Genomic DNA, 21709 nt, shown 5'->3' on the forward strand with positions numbered 1-21709 from the left:
TATTTTTATCTTATTTTAAATTTATTTTATTTTTTTAATATTTTTATGTAAAAATTAAATAATTTAAATATATATTTTGAAACTTTATTTTATATAGTTTTTAAAGTTTCGAATTTTAGAAGGGCTTGGATCTTTTTTCAATAAGTGGAATGCGTTTCTTTTTCCTTAATTTTTGTGTGTGGGTGAGGAAAAGAACTGTCATCTTTCTCGGTAGTTGCATGGAAGGGTGACCAACACTTTTAGGACAAGAAAGTTAAAACCCTCATGGTGCTGGTATTGTGGGTTTGATAGGAATCATTGAGGTTGATTTTGGTGCAGTTCTTTATTTTTAATTATTTTTCATTGATTGGAAGATAGTAAAAAAATTGGAATCTTTCCTTGTTTTTGGATAACAGTGGGATTGATTGGTATTCTCTTAAGACTCAAAAAAAATGTTAAAAAAAAATAAAATTTTCATGTTTAATTTTTTTCATAAAATCTTTTAAAGAAAATAAAAATAATTAAAAATTTATACATTTTAAAATTATTTTATATTTATATAATAAAGGAAATAAAGTGAAATAAGTTTTGAAGAAATATATAGAAATAATTTATTAATTTTGAATCTATTTTTTATTTTCCTTTCATTTTTCTTCTATATTTTCTTTCTCCTACATATTCCCTCAAATTTTTTTGGGAACCAAACATAGTCTTAATTTTTTTTCACATTTTTCTTTTGATATTTTGAAATTTACATCAACATAAACATTATTACCTAAAATTAAAAAGATTGGGAAATTTTATGCCTTGTTTAGTAATCGTTTTCGAAATTAGTTCTCAAAAATAGTTTTTAATAACAATTTTTTAAAACTGTTTTCTACTATTTTATATAACAAAAATCTATTTGGGAACTTGAATCGTTTTTAACATGTTTTAAATATTTTTAATTATATTTTAAAACTAATTTTTATATCTAATGCTTTACTTTTAATCATTCTATATAGTTGTATAATTATTTTCTAAAACAACCCTAAAAACAATTTATTTTCTGTTCTTAATATTAAAAAACAGTCTATGATTATTAAACATGTTTTCTTATTTTTTTATTCTGAAGAATAAAAAATTATTCTTAAAACCAGTTTCTAAATAGGTCTTATATCTCTTTATCGATTAAAACCATCTTATTTGCCGTCAAATTATTCAAAAAATAAAATCATAAAAATAATTTATGAACATAAATACATTAGAAATTTATTTTTAATAATGTTGAGAAATTAGGCCATTTTGAGATCAAACCAGTTTAGCCCATTTCGTAAAATAATGACCTGCTAACTAATATCCGCAACAACATCCAGATTCTAATAAATTTTGAAGACATTGACGATTTGTTCAGTAATGAAAATGCTTACAATTTTTTTGATCTTATGTTTTGGTTATTAAAAAATGAAAAAGAAGAATTGAGTTGATCTTTCCTCTAATAAAATATTTGTATTTTCCATATATCAAACACCCCAAAAATAAATAAATAACATAGATCGAGAGGTTAGACAAGAATTGGCCATCTACAAGCCAGCCGTGTTGACACTGGTTATGAACACTTACAAGGCACCAAGGGTGAAGGTGCCAAAGCATTGCCCTTAAAATATAGATAGTTACTTTTGCAAGAGGAAATACACCTTCCTCAAAACCATTTTATGTTTGAGAATTATGGATAATTATGATTTTTTAAAAGTTGCAATTAAACAAAAATTATGTTGATATATCACATTGTAAAGTGTGAGACTCATAGGTTATGGTTGGCTACTAGAAAATATAAACAAAAGAAAATAGAGAAGAAAAGCACAAAAAAATAAAGAAAGAAAAATAAAAAATATATTTAAAATCAATAAATTATTTTTATATGCTATTTCAAAATCATTTCACTTATTTTAACTTTTTTATAAAATGATCAAATAATTTAAAAATATATAAATTTTTAACTAATTTAAATTATATTTTATTTCGTTTCATATTTTTATAATATAATCAAACATAAAAAATAAAAAATAAAAAATAAAAATCAGTTTTTTTCTTTCCCTAATATACTTTCCGAGAACCAAATATAACCATAAAGTTCCATGTAAACACACTTAAAACTTACCATCAAATACTACTTTTAGCAGATTAAGAAGCTCTTGGTGAGGATGTAGTTGGATTCAGAACTTTTGATAATCAACTATCCAAGCCACCAACTCAACAAGAGTGACACAATGGTAATAATGCAATGTTCTCAAACCCAAATCATATATTGGATCATATAGAAATCGGTTTCTCAAGAAAAAGAATGGAAATCCAATTAAGCAAATGCCACAAATGAAATCAGAATGAGAAGAAAAGCACAAATTTCATTTTTCATAGATTCATCCAAACAGTCAACCAGGTAACAATACTGAATTCAACATGTTTATAAAGGATAATTACATGCATTTACTCCAGTAAAGTTTTATGTACAAGCAGTGTTATGTTAGAAGCACAAATGGCATTATTACAGTAAATGGGGATGATGAAGCAAATGGTTTCAATACAATCTTTATCACACATCCCTTACCTTTAGCTTCACTTCCATGTGGGGATGGACGGGCTTCTTCGGACTTGAAGGAACAGGACTGAATTTGCGAACCAGGAGTTTGCAACACGGCAAAAATATTATGTAGAGTATGACCAAGATAAAGGGTGCTGCAACAAGCCATCCCAGCAACTACAAAAGATTTGCTCAAAAATTGAAATTCAGTAAGACCTTGCAGATTCAAAGAAAGAAAGGTGAAAGGGAAATTTTACTATTAGAGTGAAATACAATTAGAGTACAATGTGAGATCAAAATTCTACAATTTCTAATGAGATCTTGGATAGATTCAAAGGGGGAAAAATCAATGATAGTTTTGCCATTTTAGTCTATTTAATTAAGAGTTAAACAAAGAAGTAGGCCACAACAATTTCCTAAATAATTACATATTCTCTCCCCACATTTCTCTGCAATCTTCTCAGATTAATTTGCTCCCTTTCAGTTCTTTTGATTATTATGCAAACCCTGACAGTCCTTTACTCAAAAAGATTGAATCATCATCTTTATCTACCATTTTGCAAGTCATATTCATTGGATCCCTTAAAATTGCTTAGTTGAAAGAGAGAAGCTATCAGTTTAGAAATAGTGATTGACAACCTACCGCATGAACGATGCTTAATAAGACTTCTCGAGAAGCATGGCCAGTCAAAACCTTTTTCATAGCATCAGACGTCAATGGAAAATGAGGTCCACCGGAAATGACTTCACCAAAGCGCAAGAAGGGAACCACCAGACTAGAATATAAAACATGCTACAACAATTAGAACATACAGATGGACAACAAAACAAAAGCTGTGGAGGACAGCATCCATGGACAATTATCTGTAAAGCATGTACAAGCATTAGACAAACACCAGGTGTGCCTAAATTCGTCAAATGAAGTTTGGACTTGTTGGCATCCCTTTTTAAGTAATTTGTACATTGTCTGCCTTCTCATTTTTTATATTAATGCTCTATATTAGGTAGAATGAGCAAATTGTGTCTTACTCGTTAAAGTGTATGATGTACATTGTGGGCCCAGCTCCTACAAGCCTAAGTTTTTAGGAAAATTGGTTGTTCAACATGGTATCAAAGCCTTATTTGGTGGAAGGTCAAGTATTTGAAGCTCACCATTGCATGTTTATTTACCCAACTTATTAAGCCCAAAAATGAAGGCTACACGTGAGGGAGACTATTAGAGTGCATGATATACATTGTGGATGCAAATCCTACAAGCTTATGCTATTAGGAAAATTGGTTGTCCAACACAACTAACTAATTAAGTAATTTATATTATTCCAAAATTTCAATTTTTCTGAAATACCTTGTTAATCCATCGGGCAGTTTCCATAATCGCACTTGTAACTCATAACCCACCCATACATAATACGGAAAACAAAAAAAGGACAATCATATGAATTTCTGTAACCTTTAAGTGACAACGTGAAGCAACTAAAAAAATAAATGATGCAAAAAGTAAAGGAGAAAATGGATCAAACATGCAGCGAACTTGTAGTAATGTACAGTAAAGAAAAATTATAATGAAGGTCTTTTTAAAAAGAAAATTGGAAAAAAGGAAGATTTTGTGCCAACTTAAAAATTTAAATGAGATACTATCTAAGAATTTGTGCCAAATCCATGTCATATATTTGCATCCGAGCAACTTCAATTTCACACTTTCTCTAGCTTTCAAATAAACAAATAGAAGTACAACTTTACATATGAACATCAGATTAAAAATTGAATTGTACCCTGTAGCTAGAAAAAATGAGAAACAGAAGAGAAAAAATATGACTTCACATAAAAGAAACATCTATTTACCTCAACTCTATTGGAGTAGCAATGAAATTAGCAAGCATCACACTCGGAGAATGACAAAGAGATCCAAGCAATGCAATCGCCATTCCACACAAAAACACAGTTACCCCTGTCATTAACAAAATTAGCTAAAAATATGATGTTATCCAAGGAACTCAAGTTACATCGAGTAGCTTTATGCATCCATATCATAAGAAAATACAAGCAGAATTGTGCACATGGTTGGTTAATTGAGTAACTTATGCCTGTTCACCAATTTTGACCAATCAGCACAACCACTTAATTTATTTAAAATAAGCATTGAAGTGGTGAAAAATGCCTAAGCAAAAATGACCTTATCTATAAATAAGAGAAAATGGCATGATATATTAAAGGAGAAGGAAAAGGTATGCAAACAGGACAATTCGGATTCAGGGAGTTATGGATTCTAGCATTATTTTAGAAAACATCTAAAACCTACAAAGATATTAATTTTCTCCTGAGTGGGTCAGTGTAAGAAGGCAGAGCAGGAACGAAATGAGAGAAACAAGCTTGCTATAGAACTCTAGTCTGCAAAAAATTGTTTTCCTCTGCATCTCTTTTAATCAGTTTAGATATAGAAGTAGAAAGAACATCCATCTATTTGTTGCTAGATAGCACTTTCACGTTATTTTCTTCGTTTATTTTGTAGCCAGACAATCATGGTGGATATCTTTCATGAATGGTAATTCACTAGAAAAGTAAAAACAGCACATGCAATAATGGAACATAACTCAAAAGAAGCAAGTGAAAGAATCAAGAAAGGAAAGCATAACAGAGGATTCAAGAAAGGTTTACAATGAAAAATGAATTCATGATCTTTAAAAATCTGGAGTTCTCATTTCTGGTGATAGTTATAATGCTGCTCCTAAATGCACAAAAAAGAAATGTGGGTGGGATTAGACCACAGATACCCAGACTACTCTGAGTGCCTGCTTTGATACTCAACAACATATACAAAAGCATTCTCAATGTCATCCAAGAAAGCCTAAAAACAAAAAACAAAAAACAAAAGAAGAAAAAGGAAGAAGAACATCAGCACGTTTAAGGGGGGGGGGGGGGGGGAGTTAGCAATTCAGAGGTTTAAATATTCTTTTGTATGTAATATTTGGGGTTGAGCTAAATTGTATATGGAAGAGGAGCCGCATTCCCTTTTAGGATTCCTGGAGTGGCTAGCCTCCAGTTAAGGGGTGGTTTGTGTTTGGCCTTTTTGCTTGTAAGGCCTTAGCCGCCTTGTATACATCCTATATACTTTGGGGCTTTTTAGCCTTCTTTTAATGAATTCTGTGTTTGCTTATAAAAAAAAAACAAGTTCTAGGCAGTGAACAATGAAGTTAATCCATGAGCCAGACTTCTTTGACCTTGAACACCAATCCAAAACAACCCAATTCTAGGCTGTGAGCAGTACTTCCCGCCAAACAACCACCCGCCTCCTCTTTCTGGAAGACATCGGTCTTTTCAATATAATTTTCACTAGAAGTTACAATTCTGCCAAACGGTTACTAGACCCACATTCTCTTTAAGTTCAAAGTCATAGAATGGCATCAAAATATCATAAAATTTGCAATACAAAATCAAGATATCATCTGGATGCACTCAATTCATATAGTTGAGTCAGGGTCAAGATGAATACAAACTGCTAGAACGATAAAATAATATTTCAAACAAATAATTTTTTGATTATTTAATAAAGTTTATTCCCAAAATACTGCTATTAAAATAAAATTAGAAATGCCCAAAACCAACATACCACATATAGGAAATACTCCCAAAGTAATCCCAAGAGCTGCAGAGAAAGCCAATTGCTTCGGCTCCGCCCCCCTAAGAAAATTCAACCCAATTTCTCATCAATACCTCAAAAAACGATCATTCATGAAGAAATCAGAATCTCGATTGTTTGCTACCAAATTTTAGATCAAACAACAAGCATTTCAAAATCAATCCAAGTAGAGAACATCAGAAGGCAGATTATAAGCAAAAACATAATATCCCCAAAAGATTAATATAGTAGCATTGAAAGAGTTGAGCTTGCTTAGTAGTGGAAATGGAATGGCATTTTCAGAGTTTTTTTCTCTAAAGAATTAAAATTTTTAACTCTTTTTTAATAGATGAAGTGTTTGCATTTTTCAAAGCTATTCCTTTCACGTCTTGTGGACATGTCTCATCTTCAGGAAATCTCCCAAAAATCATTCCTTGAAAGCAGGTCAGCAAATTTCCGAAACTGACAACAGTTCTGGATTCCCCAAGTAAACAGGCCCTAAAAATTCAAGCATGCCAATTCAAATCCAACACAAAGAAACACACAATTCAAATCCAAACCTTGAACTGATTTACACAGAAACATACACAAACAGACGTGAATTACTTCCAATATCACCAAATCCTAATCAACCGAGAGAGAAAGGCAGTGACCTGCGAAGGATTTGGAGAAGAGGATCCACGATCTTCTTATTGAACCAAGGGCCAACTCCGATCTTCGTGGGGGAAACCGGCATTTTCTCGAGAAAACTCCGCCCAATTTTCCCGGAAAAAAATGAACCAAATTTACTTTAGGGTTTCTTCAAGCCTCTTCTTCTCTTTAAATTCCCCCGGTGGATTGAAACTGAAACAATTTCAGACTCATGCAGTATTAAATTTCTCCTAGAAATTGGTGTCGATTCCTTTTCAGAAATGAAATCATTTAATTTTCGTGAGACCGACACAAAGCTTGTTTTTAAAGAAGAAATTTTATTTTATTTTACTTTTATTTTATTTTTTAATTTGTCTTGTTAACAGCAGGAATAAGGTTGTGACGTGGCAACTCGCAACTTGCCACGGTGGAAAGAAGGGGTTCTTTTCAAATAATAATAATAATTTTTCACCATAATTTAATTTTTTTTTTCATAATTTTTATAACAAGTAAAATAAGGGAATTTATTCCTTTGTTAATAAATATAAATTAAAAAATGGCAATTGAGTTCCATCAAAGAAAGGCATTGCCTCCAATGCACTTCGACCGACCATGGGGCATCATATTTTAAATGTATCTTATTATATTTTTAATTTTCATTTTTTTATTTATATAAATTTTTAATCCTAATAACATTCATGTATTAAATGTAAATATAAAATACTACCTTTAATCCTCATACTATATGACCATACAATTAATGGAATATTTAGAATAGTTTTAGGGTTTATACATTTTTTATAAATTTAAATATAAAAAAATATTTTTTCACCCTTTAACCAGATAATGTGAAAGTTTTTGACTTATTTTAAATTTTAAATTAATTCTCAATTTTTTATTTATAAAAATACTTAGAAAATGTCTCAAATATATTCTAAATAATTGATTTTATTCCAAAATCTGTCAAATATGTTTTTCAATTCCAAAAAGTATTTCACCACAACCTCTAAAGGTATGTTTAATGACATTCTTTTTTTTTTTTTCTACAAAAAAAATAGTTATCAAGAAATAGTTTTCTTTTTAATAACTTTTTAAATGATTCTTAATTGTTTTTAAGAACATAATTTTATTTAAGAACTTAAATATGAAAATTAATTTTTTTAATTTAATTTAATTTCTCTAAAGGTATGTACATTACTTTTTATTTATTATTTAAAACAGAAAATAAAAATTAAATTAAATTATTATTTATTTAATTATATATGTAATAGAAATGGAATGAAGTGGTATAAGAAACTATACCATTATCTTAACAGCCATTATAAAGTCTATGTATTTGGTGGTAATTTTAAGAAATATTTTTAATTAAAAAAATATTTAAAAAAAATTATATATTTGGCAAAATTTTAAAAATACTTTTAAAAATTTTAAAAATATTTTTTAATATTGAAAAATTATTTATAGCGTTTCCGGAAACTTCATATGTAATTATTCTAAAAACGCTTCCAACAAAACACATCAACTAAAATATTGTAAGAAACTGTTTTTAAAAATATTCCTTAAAAAATGTGGAATTTAAAAATATCAAATTCACAACATGTTTTCAATTATTTCTGAAAATGAAAATGCAACTGCCAAATGGGCCATGTGGTACAAACTACAAACTCCCCATCTATTCAACTTAATCTAAAAAAAAAAACAAAATATTTTATCTTTTATTTCTGATATTGGACTAATATTTAAATATAAATATTTTTTATTCATTCACTAAGTATAAAATTATTTTTAAAATACATTCCTAAATAAAATTTAATGGTACATTATTTTTATTTTTATTTTTATTTCATAAATAAAAAAAGTGAATAATATAAAAAATAGGGGTTATACTTAAACTAAGTAAATGAAAATTCAATAATAAAATAATATTCATATTATTATCCATTTTTATAAAATATTATTAATTTTCTCAATAAATACTAAATAAAATTGTACACTATTATCAGATTTATATTTGACGTTGCTATTAAAAATTCATTTTTCTAAATAAATACAATACAAGAATTTAATTAATTTTACAGATATTTACCAAAAAGTCCCCGAACTTCTATCATTCTTCACAAAAGCATGGCTTTATGCCTTTGATTCTCTCTCAGAAGCCTTTGACTGTGAAAAAATGGCGATCTCCAGGATTGGGAAGAAGCAACCACAGCTTCAGAGACATGGGCGGAGCCAGAGATACCTAAGAATCTCATCTTTCAGATCCGTACGTTTCATCATCATATGCCTTGCCTTCATCGCTATCGTGCCCCCCATTTTCTTCCATTTTCGACTCAGACGTTTCCATCAGGTAGGAATTTATTGCAGTCAAAACCCGGTTTTTGTTTCTATGTTTCAGGTTCTTGATCGATCCAAGAAGATGTATTTTTCTTGTTATTTTTCGAATTAATTTAATCTGGTACTGTAAAATCTCTTTTTGTTTTGGACCCATATGTTGTTTTCTTTTGGGGGAGAAAATCTCTGCTTGTTTCGATGAAAAATTTGCAATCGAAGTCAAAACCCAAGTTTTATTTTCATGTTTTAGGTTGTTGATGAGCCCATATGGTAATCAAATGTCTGTTTTATGGTATTTATACCTACTGAAAATTTTGCTGTAGATTTGAATACCTGGGAGTTTTTCATAAAAAAAATAGGGTGGATTTTTTATTATGTTACTTAAATGCCCAAGTGATGAACCGTATTAAGGCTCAGCTGTATTGTAGGAATGTGATGATCACATCCATGCTTAGTTTTATTTGGATTTTTTGTTTTGAGTATTTAAAGTTGTGAATCAGGGAAAGATAAAATTGGTATCTTGTTTTAATTAACTATCTATTATTTGCTGAAATTAATGGATGGAAGTGACACCTGGTAGATAATATTCTTGGCAGATTTTCTCTTTGATATTAATTTGGGATAACTTATTTTTAGCAATTTTTGTATTATATTCAATGATTTTCTAAATACAGTTTATTTGAGCAAAATTTTTCTTAAAAGATGAAAACCTTAATTTGTTATTGGTTTGGTTACTCTTTGTTAATGGGCGGGGAGCAACATTTTGAAGACTTGTGGTTTTAACATTTAGAAAACAGGGTATTGAAGCAAATTCTCTGACAAATTTTACTTACCACAACTTCTAGAAAATGAAAATGGAACCTACAAGCCCAAATTCTTTCTTGGCTGACGGTATTTTACTTGAAATACATTTTTATTTAATGAGGGGATATGTTTGACTCTACTATTAGGCATTGGCTAATTAGTTTTCTGTTTTGTATAATTGTCGCACAGATGCAATTGAGAAAGTGTGGTTGGTTGAATAATCCTCCTCTTGTATGCGCTCATGGCGGTGACTCAACCAAGGCTTTCCCCAACACTGTATGCATTTCATGTCCATTTTTATTGCCTTTTTCATATAAGTGTTATATTTGAGATGCTAATTCATCTTCCAGGCCTCGAGGTCTGAGATTCTATTTGTTATGTATTAGTTATTTTCCAATTATAGTTCTTGAGTAGCATATGATAAATCATAAATGAGGCAAGTAAGTTTAACACCTCCAACAGCCTTATCTAGGATTGAATACTATGATATTAGTTTAGGCCTAAAAACTTGTATAAGTTTCTTCTGTAGTGTTTTAATTATGATAAATTCTAATTTTATTTTTGAGAAGGGTCCAAAAATTACTTGAGAAGTTTTTGTTGCTAATATCTCTAACTGGCATGGCAAGATTCAGTGTCAAATGAGATAAGTTGTTGATCCTCTCTCTGACCCTCGTATGACTGCATTTTTCTGGAATAATTTGTATATAAATCAGGGTGAACTGGGGCAGAATGAAATACTAGTCCACGCTACACATTAGTTTGGCTTATGTTGGGTCGCCTAAGCTGTCAACCCTGTATAAACTGACTTTAGGTTTGATTTTATTTTTCCTGCAGCAGCTTGATATTGTGCCTAAAAGAATGTAGAACCATGTTGTTGCTAATTATTGAATAGGATCTTGAACATTAATTGGTTTACGGTCACTGAAAAGTGAGCATTCTTTGATATTTTTTAAATAAATGAGGATTATGGTGCTAGAATCGGCCAGTCCCCTCTGATGTTAGTTAAAAGGTTGTCCATAGATGCACTAACAGGTTTCAGCATCTTCAGTCATGCATTTTTATAAAGTACATGTCATGCTGAAAGTTTTTAATTCTTATTTTCTTTCCTTTCTTCTTCAATTTACAGATGAATGCATATCGAATTGCTCTTCATTCACAAGTAGATTGCATTGAGATTGATGTTTCTCGCTCTTCAGATGGAGTTTTGTTTGCTCTTCATGACAGGTATTTTTTTTTGCTTTCACCTCACTGTAAACTGGTTTGCCACCTTCCACTTCCTGGTTATCATCTTGTGCAAATTAATGACTTTAATTAGTTAATAGAGAATGCTTTGCCGTGTTTAAGTAAAATTTTGTTATGTAGGATGAACCTTCATTACCTTTCCTGCTCTGGGACTTATAATATACTGATTCATATGAATCCTACCACTGTTTAAATACCCTGATTTACCTGGTGCTGGTTGTTGTGGTTGCGGTCAGCACCCTGAGATTTGAGTCCCCATGGAGAGTCCTAAGGGTTTGGACATGGAAGGTTCCTCAGTTATCATAAAAAATAAAAAATAAAATAATGATTCATATGAAATTTTAATCCAGTTATGCTTTGTTTCGCTTAGTGAAGGTTTGTAGTACTAAATTTTGACTATGGTAAACCATTGCTTGTCAATAGATAAATCTCATTTAGTGTCTAAACTTTGTACTTCAACAATAATGTATAGTAGATTTTTGAGGTTTTATGTTTTGAGAAATTGCATTAAGGTAACCAATAGCAAGAAAGAAGAAGGTGCATCTTGAACATTTTTTTTCATCAGTGGAAAGATACGTTGAGAAGGAAGAGTTATTTATTGAAACAAACCTTGTAGAGAACATCATTTGCAGCATGTTGCATCCTTCAGAATAATCTGACTTTTTAATTCATTTTCAAGCATTATTAACCTTAGATTGTCTTAAAATTATCCTTGATGCTGCTTGGAGACTTGATTCTTACATGTCACAGGCAGGGAGTTGCAGCGGATATCTGGTAACATGACTGCCAAAGTTGGGTACTTGAGCATGAGGGAGGTGAGGTTTGCTGGTTTGGCTTCCCAGTAACTGCATTAGGTCATTTTGTGAATGTTGTCATTTGCAATCTGTTCATATTTAGTAACTGATTCATTCCTTTGCAATATCAATTCTGGGGTTGTCATTTTTAAAATTTTCTGGTGCAAAAGCTAAGGTTAATCGGATTATTGATGCAACATAACAAATATTGATGAATTTATGCTAAAAGAAAACTATAAAGGTTTATATTCTGGGCATTTCCTACCAGAAGGCTTCTTCAAAAATATGTCACGGTTATCTAGAAACTTGATGGTTTAACTATTTAATAAAACAGGTTCTAGGTCATAAAAGGGATTATTTGAATTCTAACTTAGTAGTACCATTAGGCTTTTAGAAGCGAAATATAGTGTTCATTATTGTCTAACCTCTAATGAGGGCCTTCTTCTGGCTATTTTGGTAACTTCATTGATCCTTATGTTGTTTCTAGTTTTTGTATGTTCTGGTTGGAAGTACCTATCAGAAAAAAAAAAGAAAAAAAAAAAAAAGTTCTGGTTTTGAAGCATACGAACCACTGCATAGAACAAGTTTCTTTTGCAATTTTTGAGTTTAACTTGTTAAGAAAACTAATAATATGTTTCAATTTTATCACATTATCCCCACCAGATATCTTATTTTTCAGATAGATATACGAGTATTGTTGATTGAGAATATGCTTTAGTTTGTGGTTGTCAGATAAAAGAGCTGGATACCATTTATCAAATTCCCCGGGAGTATAGTGATGTAAAGATACCCACCATTGAAGATGCTCTGATGGTATTTTCAGGATCTCTTTCTCTAGTTACTTTTCATATCCCTTCTTACTAGTGTACTTGTAACTGTCACACCATGTCAATCTCTCTCATTCAGTCTTCTGTTGCAGCTATGCCTAATAGCACTTGAGTCAAATGTCTTGATACCATTCACTCTTATCTACCCACAATCTTGCCTTTTCTTCTGAGGCTTCATTGATTGGTTTGTTTGATTATGGTTCAAATGGCTTTTCTTAGTTGATATCAGGTTCAGTTCAGCAGGTCATTCTGGATGCTAAGGTTGGGCCTCCTTCATATGAAAAAGGGCTTGCAAAGGATATTCTTTCTGCTGTAAGTTTCTGTTCTTTGTCCTCTTCTAGTTTCTTTTTTGCTTTTCTCCTTTAACTCCCAAAATGTGTATGTACATGCACAATATGGCAAATTTGACGTACTTATCTTTGTTGCACAATATACTACTAAGAGAAAACAAATATGGTTACTGATAGTTAATTTTTTATTAATTAATGTGGGAATTCATGATTTGTTGAGGACAAATTGTTTCATATAGTTTGGAACTATGTATCACTATCTTTTGGATTTTGGTTTTTTGTTGGGGAATCTTCCATGGTTTTGCCTTCTGCAAGTTGACATGTAAATCATATTTTTGATGACATGTCTTTCCAAGATATGTAGGCCTAAGGCCTTTAATGAACCTTTTCAGGTTAAGGGAACAAAGTGTAGCAATTGTGTTGTGTGGGCTAAAAGCGACAGTTTATCAAGGGACGTGATCAAACTATCATCTGATGTCACGGTAAGGACCAGTTCAACAGTATTTTACCTCTTCATGTTCTTTTGTCTGAAAAAAAAATGTTAGATGGGTTCAGATATGATTGCTCATTCTTGATGGCAAAATTCTTAGTTTTCTTTTAGTTATAGAGGAATCTGAGTAGCCATTATCGAGCTTGAAGAAATACTGACTTGTAGGCTGTGTTAGGACTGATATCCTCATGTCTTCTTGGGAGCAAAATGCAATGTGCTTGGCTGATTCAAATTTGGCTCTATGTGTTAATCCCTCTTGGGTTGGCCTCTGCCCTATCTTTAGTCTTGGTGGAAAATATGCTCCCTTCCTTGAATGACAACTCAGTATAAAAAGCTAAGAGATTGAAATTGTGTTTATTCATCATTCCTATCATGTATTTTTCGATTGTTGTAAAAAAGAATGACATTCGTAAAATCTTGAAGGCTTAATTAGTCTTAAGATGATTTCCCAGGATTAAGGTTACAAATTCTAAGAAAGTCGCATATTGGTCTGTGCAAGTTTCTTATACCTCTTAAAGGAGACAGGCATGTTAGGCTATAACCTTTCCTTTACCTAATCAAAATAAGAGACCTGCTGTTTATCTCTGGAAAAAGGTTTCTTGTTTAGTAAATAGGTTCATTTGAGCTTAGATAATATATGGAGAAGTGAGATGGCCAAATTAAGAATTCTGTTAAGAGAAAAGCACTTTGTTTGAGGATGATGACAGATCTGACATCAACATTGTATAAGCTGGTTCAGTGTTATAGAGCTTAATGATTTGAAGTTGAATGGCACTTCATTAAGGAGACATTAGATTCTGGCGTGATTTTGGCTCTGTACAGGCCTGGTAGAAGTGATAATTTTGATAAGGGATTTGTTAAATTCTTACATACTTTGTACTGGAAACACACAAAATGAACTAATTGTACTAATGACTCACCATTGTATTCTCATCATTTTTATGGTTCTAATCCCAAATGTACTAAACCTTAGTGCTCTGCCTCTCCTCGCTTGAAAATTATAAGCCCCTGTCTCCTCCTTCCTCCCTCCCCTCCATCTTCTGTGTCTTCTCTCTCTCTCCAATAAGAAAATACATTATGGACTACTATTTTGTAGTATCAAGTAACCTGGGTTTTTAACCTTGTAAGAACAAGTACTACTTTTATTATCATGTAGGCAAGGTTGTAGGCAAGTACTACTTCTATTATCATCTTCTGTGTCTTCTCTCTCTCTCTCTCCATTCTCCAATAAGAAAATACATTATGGACTACTATTTTGTAGTATCAAGTAACTTGGGTTTTTAACCTTGTAAGAACAAGTACTACTTTTATTATCATGTAGGCAAGGTTTTTAACCTTGTAAGAACACACAAAAACCATCATGTGTCCATTAAGCAGTCTCAGGTTCTTTCCTTTTCTTCCAGCCCTTTTGGGTGCTATCATTCATCAAAATAAGTTTCCTTTTACGATCTCATATAACAACTTGATCTCTCAGATTTGGTTGTGTTCTTGTTGGGTTTATCTTGCATTTATATGAGGATTTTGTAATCCCTAAAGCACTTGGGATAGAGAACCATATGTTCATCACATCATGTAACTTGCTTTGTATTATTTAGCATAAATGCCTAAGTCATTGGGAGGGGTTATTTCTGTACTTGTTGACCTATTATCGGGGATTTGCTCATCTTTAGTATATAAAACAAACAAAAGGAAAAAAAAAGGGAACTAAATATATCTAGTTTTTTTTATCATGCTATCTTTTTCAAAGTTATTTTAGTATAGAAGAGCAACTATGCACCTGTACATGGCTCAACTACCAGTCCCCGGGCTGCCGTGAAGTTTTAGTTAATCTCATTAACTGTCATGCAGGTAGGTTATATTGTCATGAAGGACCCTTCTACTGGGGCTAGAACCAACTTACTGAGAATGAAAGCTGCCGGAATCGTCGGCGTCTACCACCCATTGATTGATGAAAAGCTTGTGAGAATTCTACATGGGTATGACCTCCCTCTACAACTCTGTGTATCCACATTTCTCCAAGCAGCTTCCAGCTTCTCTCTATTCAATATTTCATTCAAGGTTTTTAACAGGAGGAATAAGAAGGTGTACGCCTGGACTGTCGATGATGAAGCCTCGATGCAGAGAATGCTGGTCGAGCGTGTTGATGCCATGGTTACCGGCAACCCGACCTTGCTTCAGCGCCTCATGCAAGACATCAGAACCCAGTGTCTCGAAGAAGGTTTTTCTTTATCATAATATCTTTAATTTCCTTTTTCCTTTTTCTTTTTTTCTTTTTCCATTTATTATTTCCCACTAAAGATTTTGCCTGTATAAGATCTTCATTCATAACATGGTGTTTTGCACCTATATTCGTAAGTCTTGTTTGGGTACACTACCTTTTTTTTTTCTTTTTTAAAAAGGTTAAAAAACAAAAATAGATACAGCTTGATAAAGAGACTTTTATATAAAACGTATATAATTATTTTATGTTTTTAAAAATTACTTTTAAAAATTTGAAATATGAAGTATTACATTTTTTTAATGTTTCAATTTTTTGAAATAATTTTTTAAAAAAGAAGCAAATATTTAATACTTCAGTCACCTAAAAAACTACTTGTTAAGCCTTTTGTTTATGATTGTCACAGGGAATTTCTCTATTTTTAGAAATTCCTAAAACATTGAAATTATGACAAAAAGGAAAGAAAGATGTCTAGTTCACTTTTAGTATTAATAAGCCTCATTTTGGTTCATTCAAGGTTATGTTTGGTTTTTGAAAAATTTGAAGGAAAATGTGAAAGAAAAAAAATAGGAAAAAAAATAGAAAAAAAATAATAGAAAAAGTGAAAAAAAAAGTTTAAACTTAATAAATTATTTTTATTTGTTTTTAAAAATTTATTTATTTTTTAATATTTTCCTTCAATTTTAATAATTGTAATTATTTCTTATTTTTCTTTGAGATAAAACATAATAAAGAGAACTTGACATTCCTTTAAGGTATGTTTGGTTTCTAGGAAATATTACATAAAAGAAAGAAAATGCCAATGAAAATGATTTATCATACTTTGTTGTTATATGAAAAAAAAAAAATATATAATGAAAATTGTTAGAAACATATATATTTTAAAATTATTTGATCTTTATATTTATGTTAAAATAATTAAAATGGATTTAAAATAATAAATAAAAGTTATTTATTGAACTTTTATTTCCCAAAAACCAACCATAACCTTAATTATTTTCTTTTCTAATATTTTCAAGTTTATGGAGAGAAAACATGCTTAAGAAATTCCAGGTGAAGGACTTGAATTTAGGACCCGAAGCTTAGGAAAAGCCATGAGAAGCACTCAACCACATACATTTAGATGCTTAATGTAACAAACAAAAAAAATTATATTATTTTCTAAGAAAATTTATAATATTAAATAGAAATAATAGAATTTTTTTAAAATTATAAAATTAATTAAAATTAAATAATTGAACATTTTTTTCATTTTTAATATATTTATATTTAAATATCATACATATTTCTATTAATAAAATTTAAAATATTAACACGTTAATACTTATGTATATTTAATTTGATAGCATCAAAGACAAAAATACATATTATTGATTTTTAATTTAGTCATTAGTTTTGCCACGATTCAACTATAATTATATAAGATAAATAAAACTTACCTCCAAAGAATATAAAAATAATTTATCACTTTTAAATTTATTTATTTTTATTTTTTTTTATCAATTTATTTTTTCTTTATTTCTTTTTTGATATTTTTCTTTATACTTTTCAAAAATCAAACAAGTGCTTTGTTTGAGTTTCTCCTTTTCATTTGTCTATTCATAAGACATTATTTTCCTTTTTTGAATTTTTAATATCTCTATTCTGCCGTGTTGGAAACTCGCAAATTCCGCCATGGCTCTATTGAATCGTAGAAGTCAAGCTCTATCTTATTTTATTCCTCATCTTTCTCTTTTGTCCACTAAACCGTCCCCTCATGGCAAGAGCCTTGATGTGTTCGCTCTTGGATCTCATCACTAAAGTAAGCACAGATCATTACTTTTATGTTTGGGACCATGTATATTCAAGGAAGCTTTTTCCCATAAGAGGGGGGGAAAAAAAAAAAGAAAAAGAGAAAGACTTCCAAGTTTTCAAGGAAAATGCACAAGAAAAAAAAAAGAAAAAAAAAATATAACATTAATTAATTAATTTTTACATGGTTCTTTAAAGTCATTTTACTTATTTTTTTTCTTCTATATATATATTAATTATGTTATTTTGGAATAATTAAAATGCTTAATCTAATTTTTTTCATGAACTTCAATGATCTTATGAAGGAATTGAATTGGCAAGGTTTTAGGTTTAATATTAATGTAATTGGTAGCCAATCAATTATCTTTAAGCTAATAGATATAAATTTTATATTTTAATAATTATATAGAAGACTTAATAGATAATTTTGGAGGATAATTTATGATTTTTTTTTTCTATTTTTTGTGTAATAAATGTTTAGGAAGAAAACATCTTCGCCGAGTTGCAAACTCCTAGATCAGCCATATATATTCTTTTCATAATATTGTTACTTTCTTGACTCATAAAAGTCAAAGTCAAGTGACAAGTCTCATCAAGTTTTTTATGTTGACCTATATTTTAATTACTTAATCAATTAGAAAAAATTAGTATCACTTTAATCTATTTATGATCTAGTTAAGGGAGTTCGAGAAATGGATTATAGTGATCAAAAGAGCTATAACTTAATTCCAATATTGTGATAAATGGTCTAATAGAATACATAGCTAGTGAACATAATTATAACCATTTTTTTTAATTGAGTTGAAAATTTTAATTTTCTACATTTTAAATAAAAGACAAATTATTAGGAGTCCTCAAGCAAAGAGCTCTCATGTTATTTGGGCATGTCTAACCATCATTTGTAAAAAAAAAAAATTATATATATAATTAGGATATGTCTGTTTGACATGATTAAAAAGTGAGATATAATTTTAAAATTATGCATTTGCATATTTGGATATAGGAAGAATAAGAGAAGGACCTAAATATGTCATAGGTTTAACATTTTTTAACTCAACATAATCTTCTTTGATTTTTCAATTTCTTAATCCTTACGCCAATGTTAATTGAAAGAATAACTCCAAAAGTTTCATGACCATTTATGATGTTTTGTATAAAAGAGACTTTATCGTGTTGTATGCTCCTAACTTACAAATTACTCTATTGACTCATAGAAGTCAAGCTCAAGGGATAACATATTTGGATATAGGAAGAACAAGACAAAGACCTAAATAAGTTATAGATTAGCATTTTAAACTCAACATAATATTCTTTGATTTTTCAATTTTGTAGTCCCTACACCAATGCTGATTGAAAGAAAAACTTTAAACATTTCATGACCATTTATGATGTTTCATATAAAAGAGACTTAACCGTGTTGCATACTCCTAACTTACAAATTACACTATTGACTCATAGAAGTCAAGCTCAAAGAACATTATAACATATTTGAATATAGGAAGAATAAGAGAAAGACCTAAATAAGTTATAGGTCTAGCATTTTTAGCTCAACATAATCTTCTTTGATTTTTAAATTTCTTAGTCCCTACAGCAATGTTGATTGAAAGAAAAACTCCAAAAATTTCATGACCATTTATGATGTTTCATATAAAAGAGACTTTACCGTGTTGCATACTCCTAACTTGCAAATTACTCTATTGATTCATAGAAGTCAAGGTCAAGGGACATTATAACATATTTGGATATAGGAAGAACAAGAGAAAGACGGTTATAGGTCTAGCATTTTTAACTCAACATAGTCTTCTTTGATTTTTCAATTTCATAGTCCCTACACCAATGTTAATTGAAAGAAAAACTCCAAAAATTTTATGACCATTTATGATGTTTCATATAAAAGAGACTTTATCGTGTTGCATACTCCTAGCTTACAAGATACTCTATTGACTCATAGAAGTCAAGCTCAAGAGACATTATAACATATTTGGATATAGGAAGAACAAAAGAAAGACCTAAATAAGTTATAGGTTTAGCATTTTTAACTCAACATAATCTTATTTGATTTTTCAATTTCTTAGTCCCTACACCAATGCTGATTGAAAGAAAAACTCCAAAAATTTCATGACCATTTATGATGTTTCATATAAAAGAGACTTTACCGTGTTACATACTCCTAGCTTACAAATTACTCTATTGACTCATAGAAGTCAAGCTCATGGGACACTATAATTAATGTGCATAAGATAACACTAGTTTAATTGAAAAAAAAAAAAAAAAACACTTACACAATATATTTTGGTACATGCAAAATATTGAAAAATGCAAAATGGATAAGGAATAGAATTTTATGGAAGAAAAGCAAAGTAAGTGAGAAAAATAATAAATCAACATATATAAATTGATAGGAGGAAGGTGAGTTCAAATTTTGGATTGTTTTTAGAATTTTACATTTATTATGAGTGCAAAACAAATAGAAGTGGTACAAGTTATTGAAACAAAGAAATATTCAAGATAATACCTTTTCATAGGTGTGTTTATTTTTAAGAAGACAAAATCTTTGTTGGTTTTTCATTATGTTTGGTATATTTTCCCCCCTCTGGGTGGGTAAAGATAAACTTCCATTTTAGAAATTGAAGACTTGGTTAGCTACAATGAAATTAATATGCAAAGAATTTTTTTTAAGTCGGTGGTTGGTGTTTTCTTATATATTCTTATGTTATATCTCAACATTATTAAAAAAAGAAATTCACAGATTTTTGTGTTGGATGACCAAGACATTGTCATTCAAACTCTGAACAATATTTCCAAGGGTTGCACTTGAAGTTTCGAAAAGAAGATATAATGAATTAAAAAAAAAAAAGATATGTTACTTCTCAAATGACAGGAGTTCTTTATGTATATGTATACACTTTTATCATACTTTATTTACTAAAGTATCACTTTCAAAAATGTTTCAATAAAAGTTTTAGGGAAAACATTTGATTTACCCTATTTACTTTACTTGTCACATTATTTATGACTAGAGGTCGCATGTACGATAGTATAAACTAACAATATACTTTAATTAGAATATTTTGAAATAACTAAAATGCTTAATGTATTTTGTCATCGACTTCTATGACCTTAAGAGGAAATTGATTGGTCAAGGTTCTAATAAGTTTACTACTTATCCAAGTTGATCATTATCTTTAAGTTGATAGATATAAAATTTTCTTTTAATTAATTACTTAAAAGACTTAGTAGATAATTTTGGAGGATGATTTGTGGTTTTTACTCTCTTTTTTTTGGCAAAAGATTCTTTATAAAGAAAATTTATTTGCCGTGTTGCAAACTCCTTGTTTGTGACTTCTTGACTCATAGAAGTCAAAGTCAAGAGACATGTTTGATCAAGTTATTTATTTTAAACTACAATCTACCTAATCAATTTGAAAAATTAGTATCACTTTAATCTCTTTACGGTTTAATGGAAGGATTCAAGAAATATATTATGATGATGGTAAAGGCTATATCTCATTTTTCTAACCTTCTGTTAAGATCAAGTGATTTAGATTTGAGTTCACTCATATGATTCAAAATCCATCAACAATATTTTTTTTTAGAAAATAACTTCTACATATTTGAATGGTTAAAGGTAGTAACTTTGACAAAAAATGACATTAAATGGTAATTATTTTTTAATAATTGTTTAAAATTTATATTTTATAAACTTAAGTTCCTATTTATCTGGGGTTTTTTTTTTCATATGAGTGTATGAAAATATACTTTTCCCAAATTTAAAAATAATTTTTTAATAATTAAAAAAAATGAATGAAAAATGGCTTACTATAAATAATAGTCTTCCTCTCTGAAATTATATCTTTACAATTATTTAATCATTAATTTCATAAGTTGTTGTCCTCCATCTAAAGCTAAATATTTCTTTCACTTCTAATATTTCTAAAATTGAATTCTTAATTGTGTAAAATCATTCTCCTCATGACTTTTTTTAATAATATGCTTTTAGTTAGAAGACAACATGAAGGTAGTTAAAAAAATTGAAGTTGTTACCAAAGGGTCACAATTGAATTTAAGTCTACTAATTTTGAAAATGGTCTAGAACTAAAAAAACTAGTACAAAAAATTTCATCAACTGTAACTAGT

The 21709-nt window shown here is 29.8% G+C and overlaps 2 protein-coding genes across 3 annotated transcripts; one reads left to right on the forward strand and one right to left on the reverse strand.

Moving 5' to 3' along the window:
* Positions 1-2343: 2343 nt before the first annotated feature.
* On the reverse strand, positions 2344-7127 carry LOC100248177 (uncharacterized). Its single transcript, XM_002269505.5, has 5 exons — positions 6809-7127; positions 6147-6217; positions 4382-4487; positions 3183-3315; positions 2344-2716 (listed from the first exon to the last, which is right to left on the reverse strand). Exons 1-5 carry the CDS (start codon positions 6889-6891, stop codon positions 2552-2554), a joined length of 558 nt encoding a protein of 185 aa, XP_002269541.1. The 5' UTR covers positions 6892-7127; the 3' UTR covers positions 2344-2551.
* Positions 7128-8876: 1749 nt separating this feature from the next.
* LOC100251767 (glycerophosphodiester phosphodiesterase GDPD4) lies at positions 8877-15918 on the forward strand. Of its 2 annotated transcripts, XM_002267598.4 has the most exons (9): positions 8877-9132; positions 10110-10196; positions 11047-11144; positions 11917-11977; positions 12689-12769; positions 13003-13095; positions 13466-13555; positions 15412-15539; positions 15633-15918. In XM_002267598.4, exons 1-9 carry the CDS (start codon positions 8959-8961, stop codon positions 15796-15798), a joined length of 978 nt encoding a protein of 325 aa, XP_002267634.1. In that variant the 5' UTR covers positions 8877-8958; the 3' UTR covers positions 15799-15918. The 2 variants fall into 2 exon arrangements, with proteins under 2 accessions (XP_002267634.1, XP_059590824.1); XM_059734841.1 differs by having other exon boundaries at positions 8891-9132; positions 15412-15918.
* The last annotated feature ends 5791 nt before the right edge of the window (positions 15919-21709 follow it).

The sequence above is a fragment of the Vitis vinifera genome, chromosome 18, assembly GCF_030704535.1.
Source record: "Vitis vinifera cultivar Pinot Noir 40024 chromosome 18, ASM3070453v1".
Taxonomy (NCBI): domain Eukaryota; kingdom Viridiplantae; phylum Streptophyta; class Magnoliopsida; order Vitales; family Vitaceae; genus Vitis; species Vitis vinifera.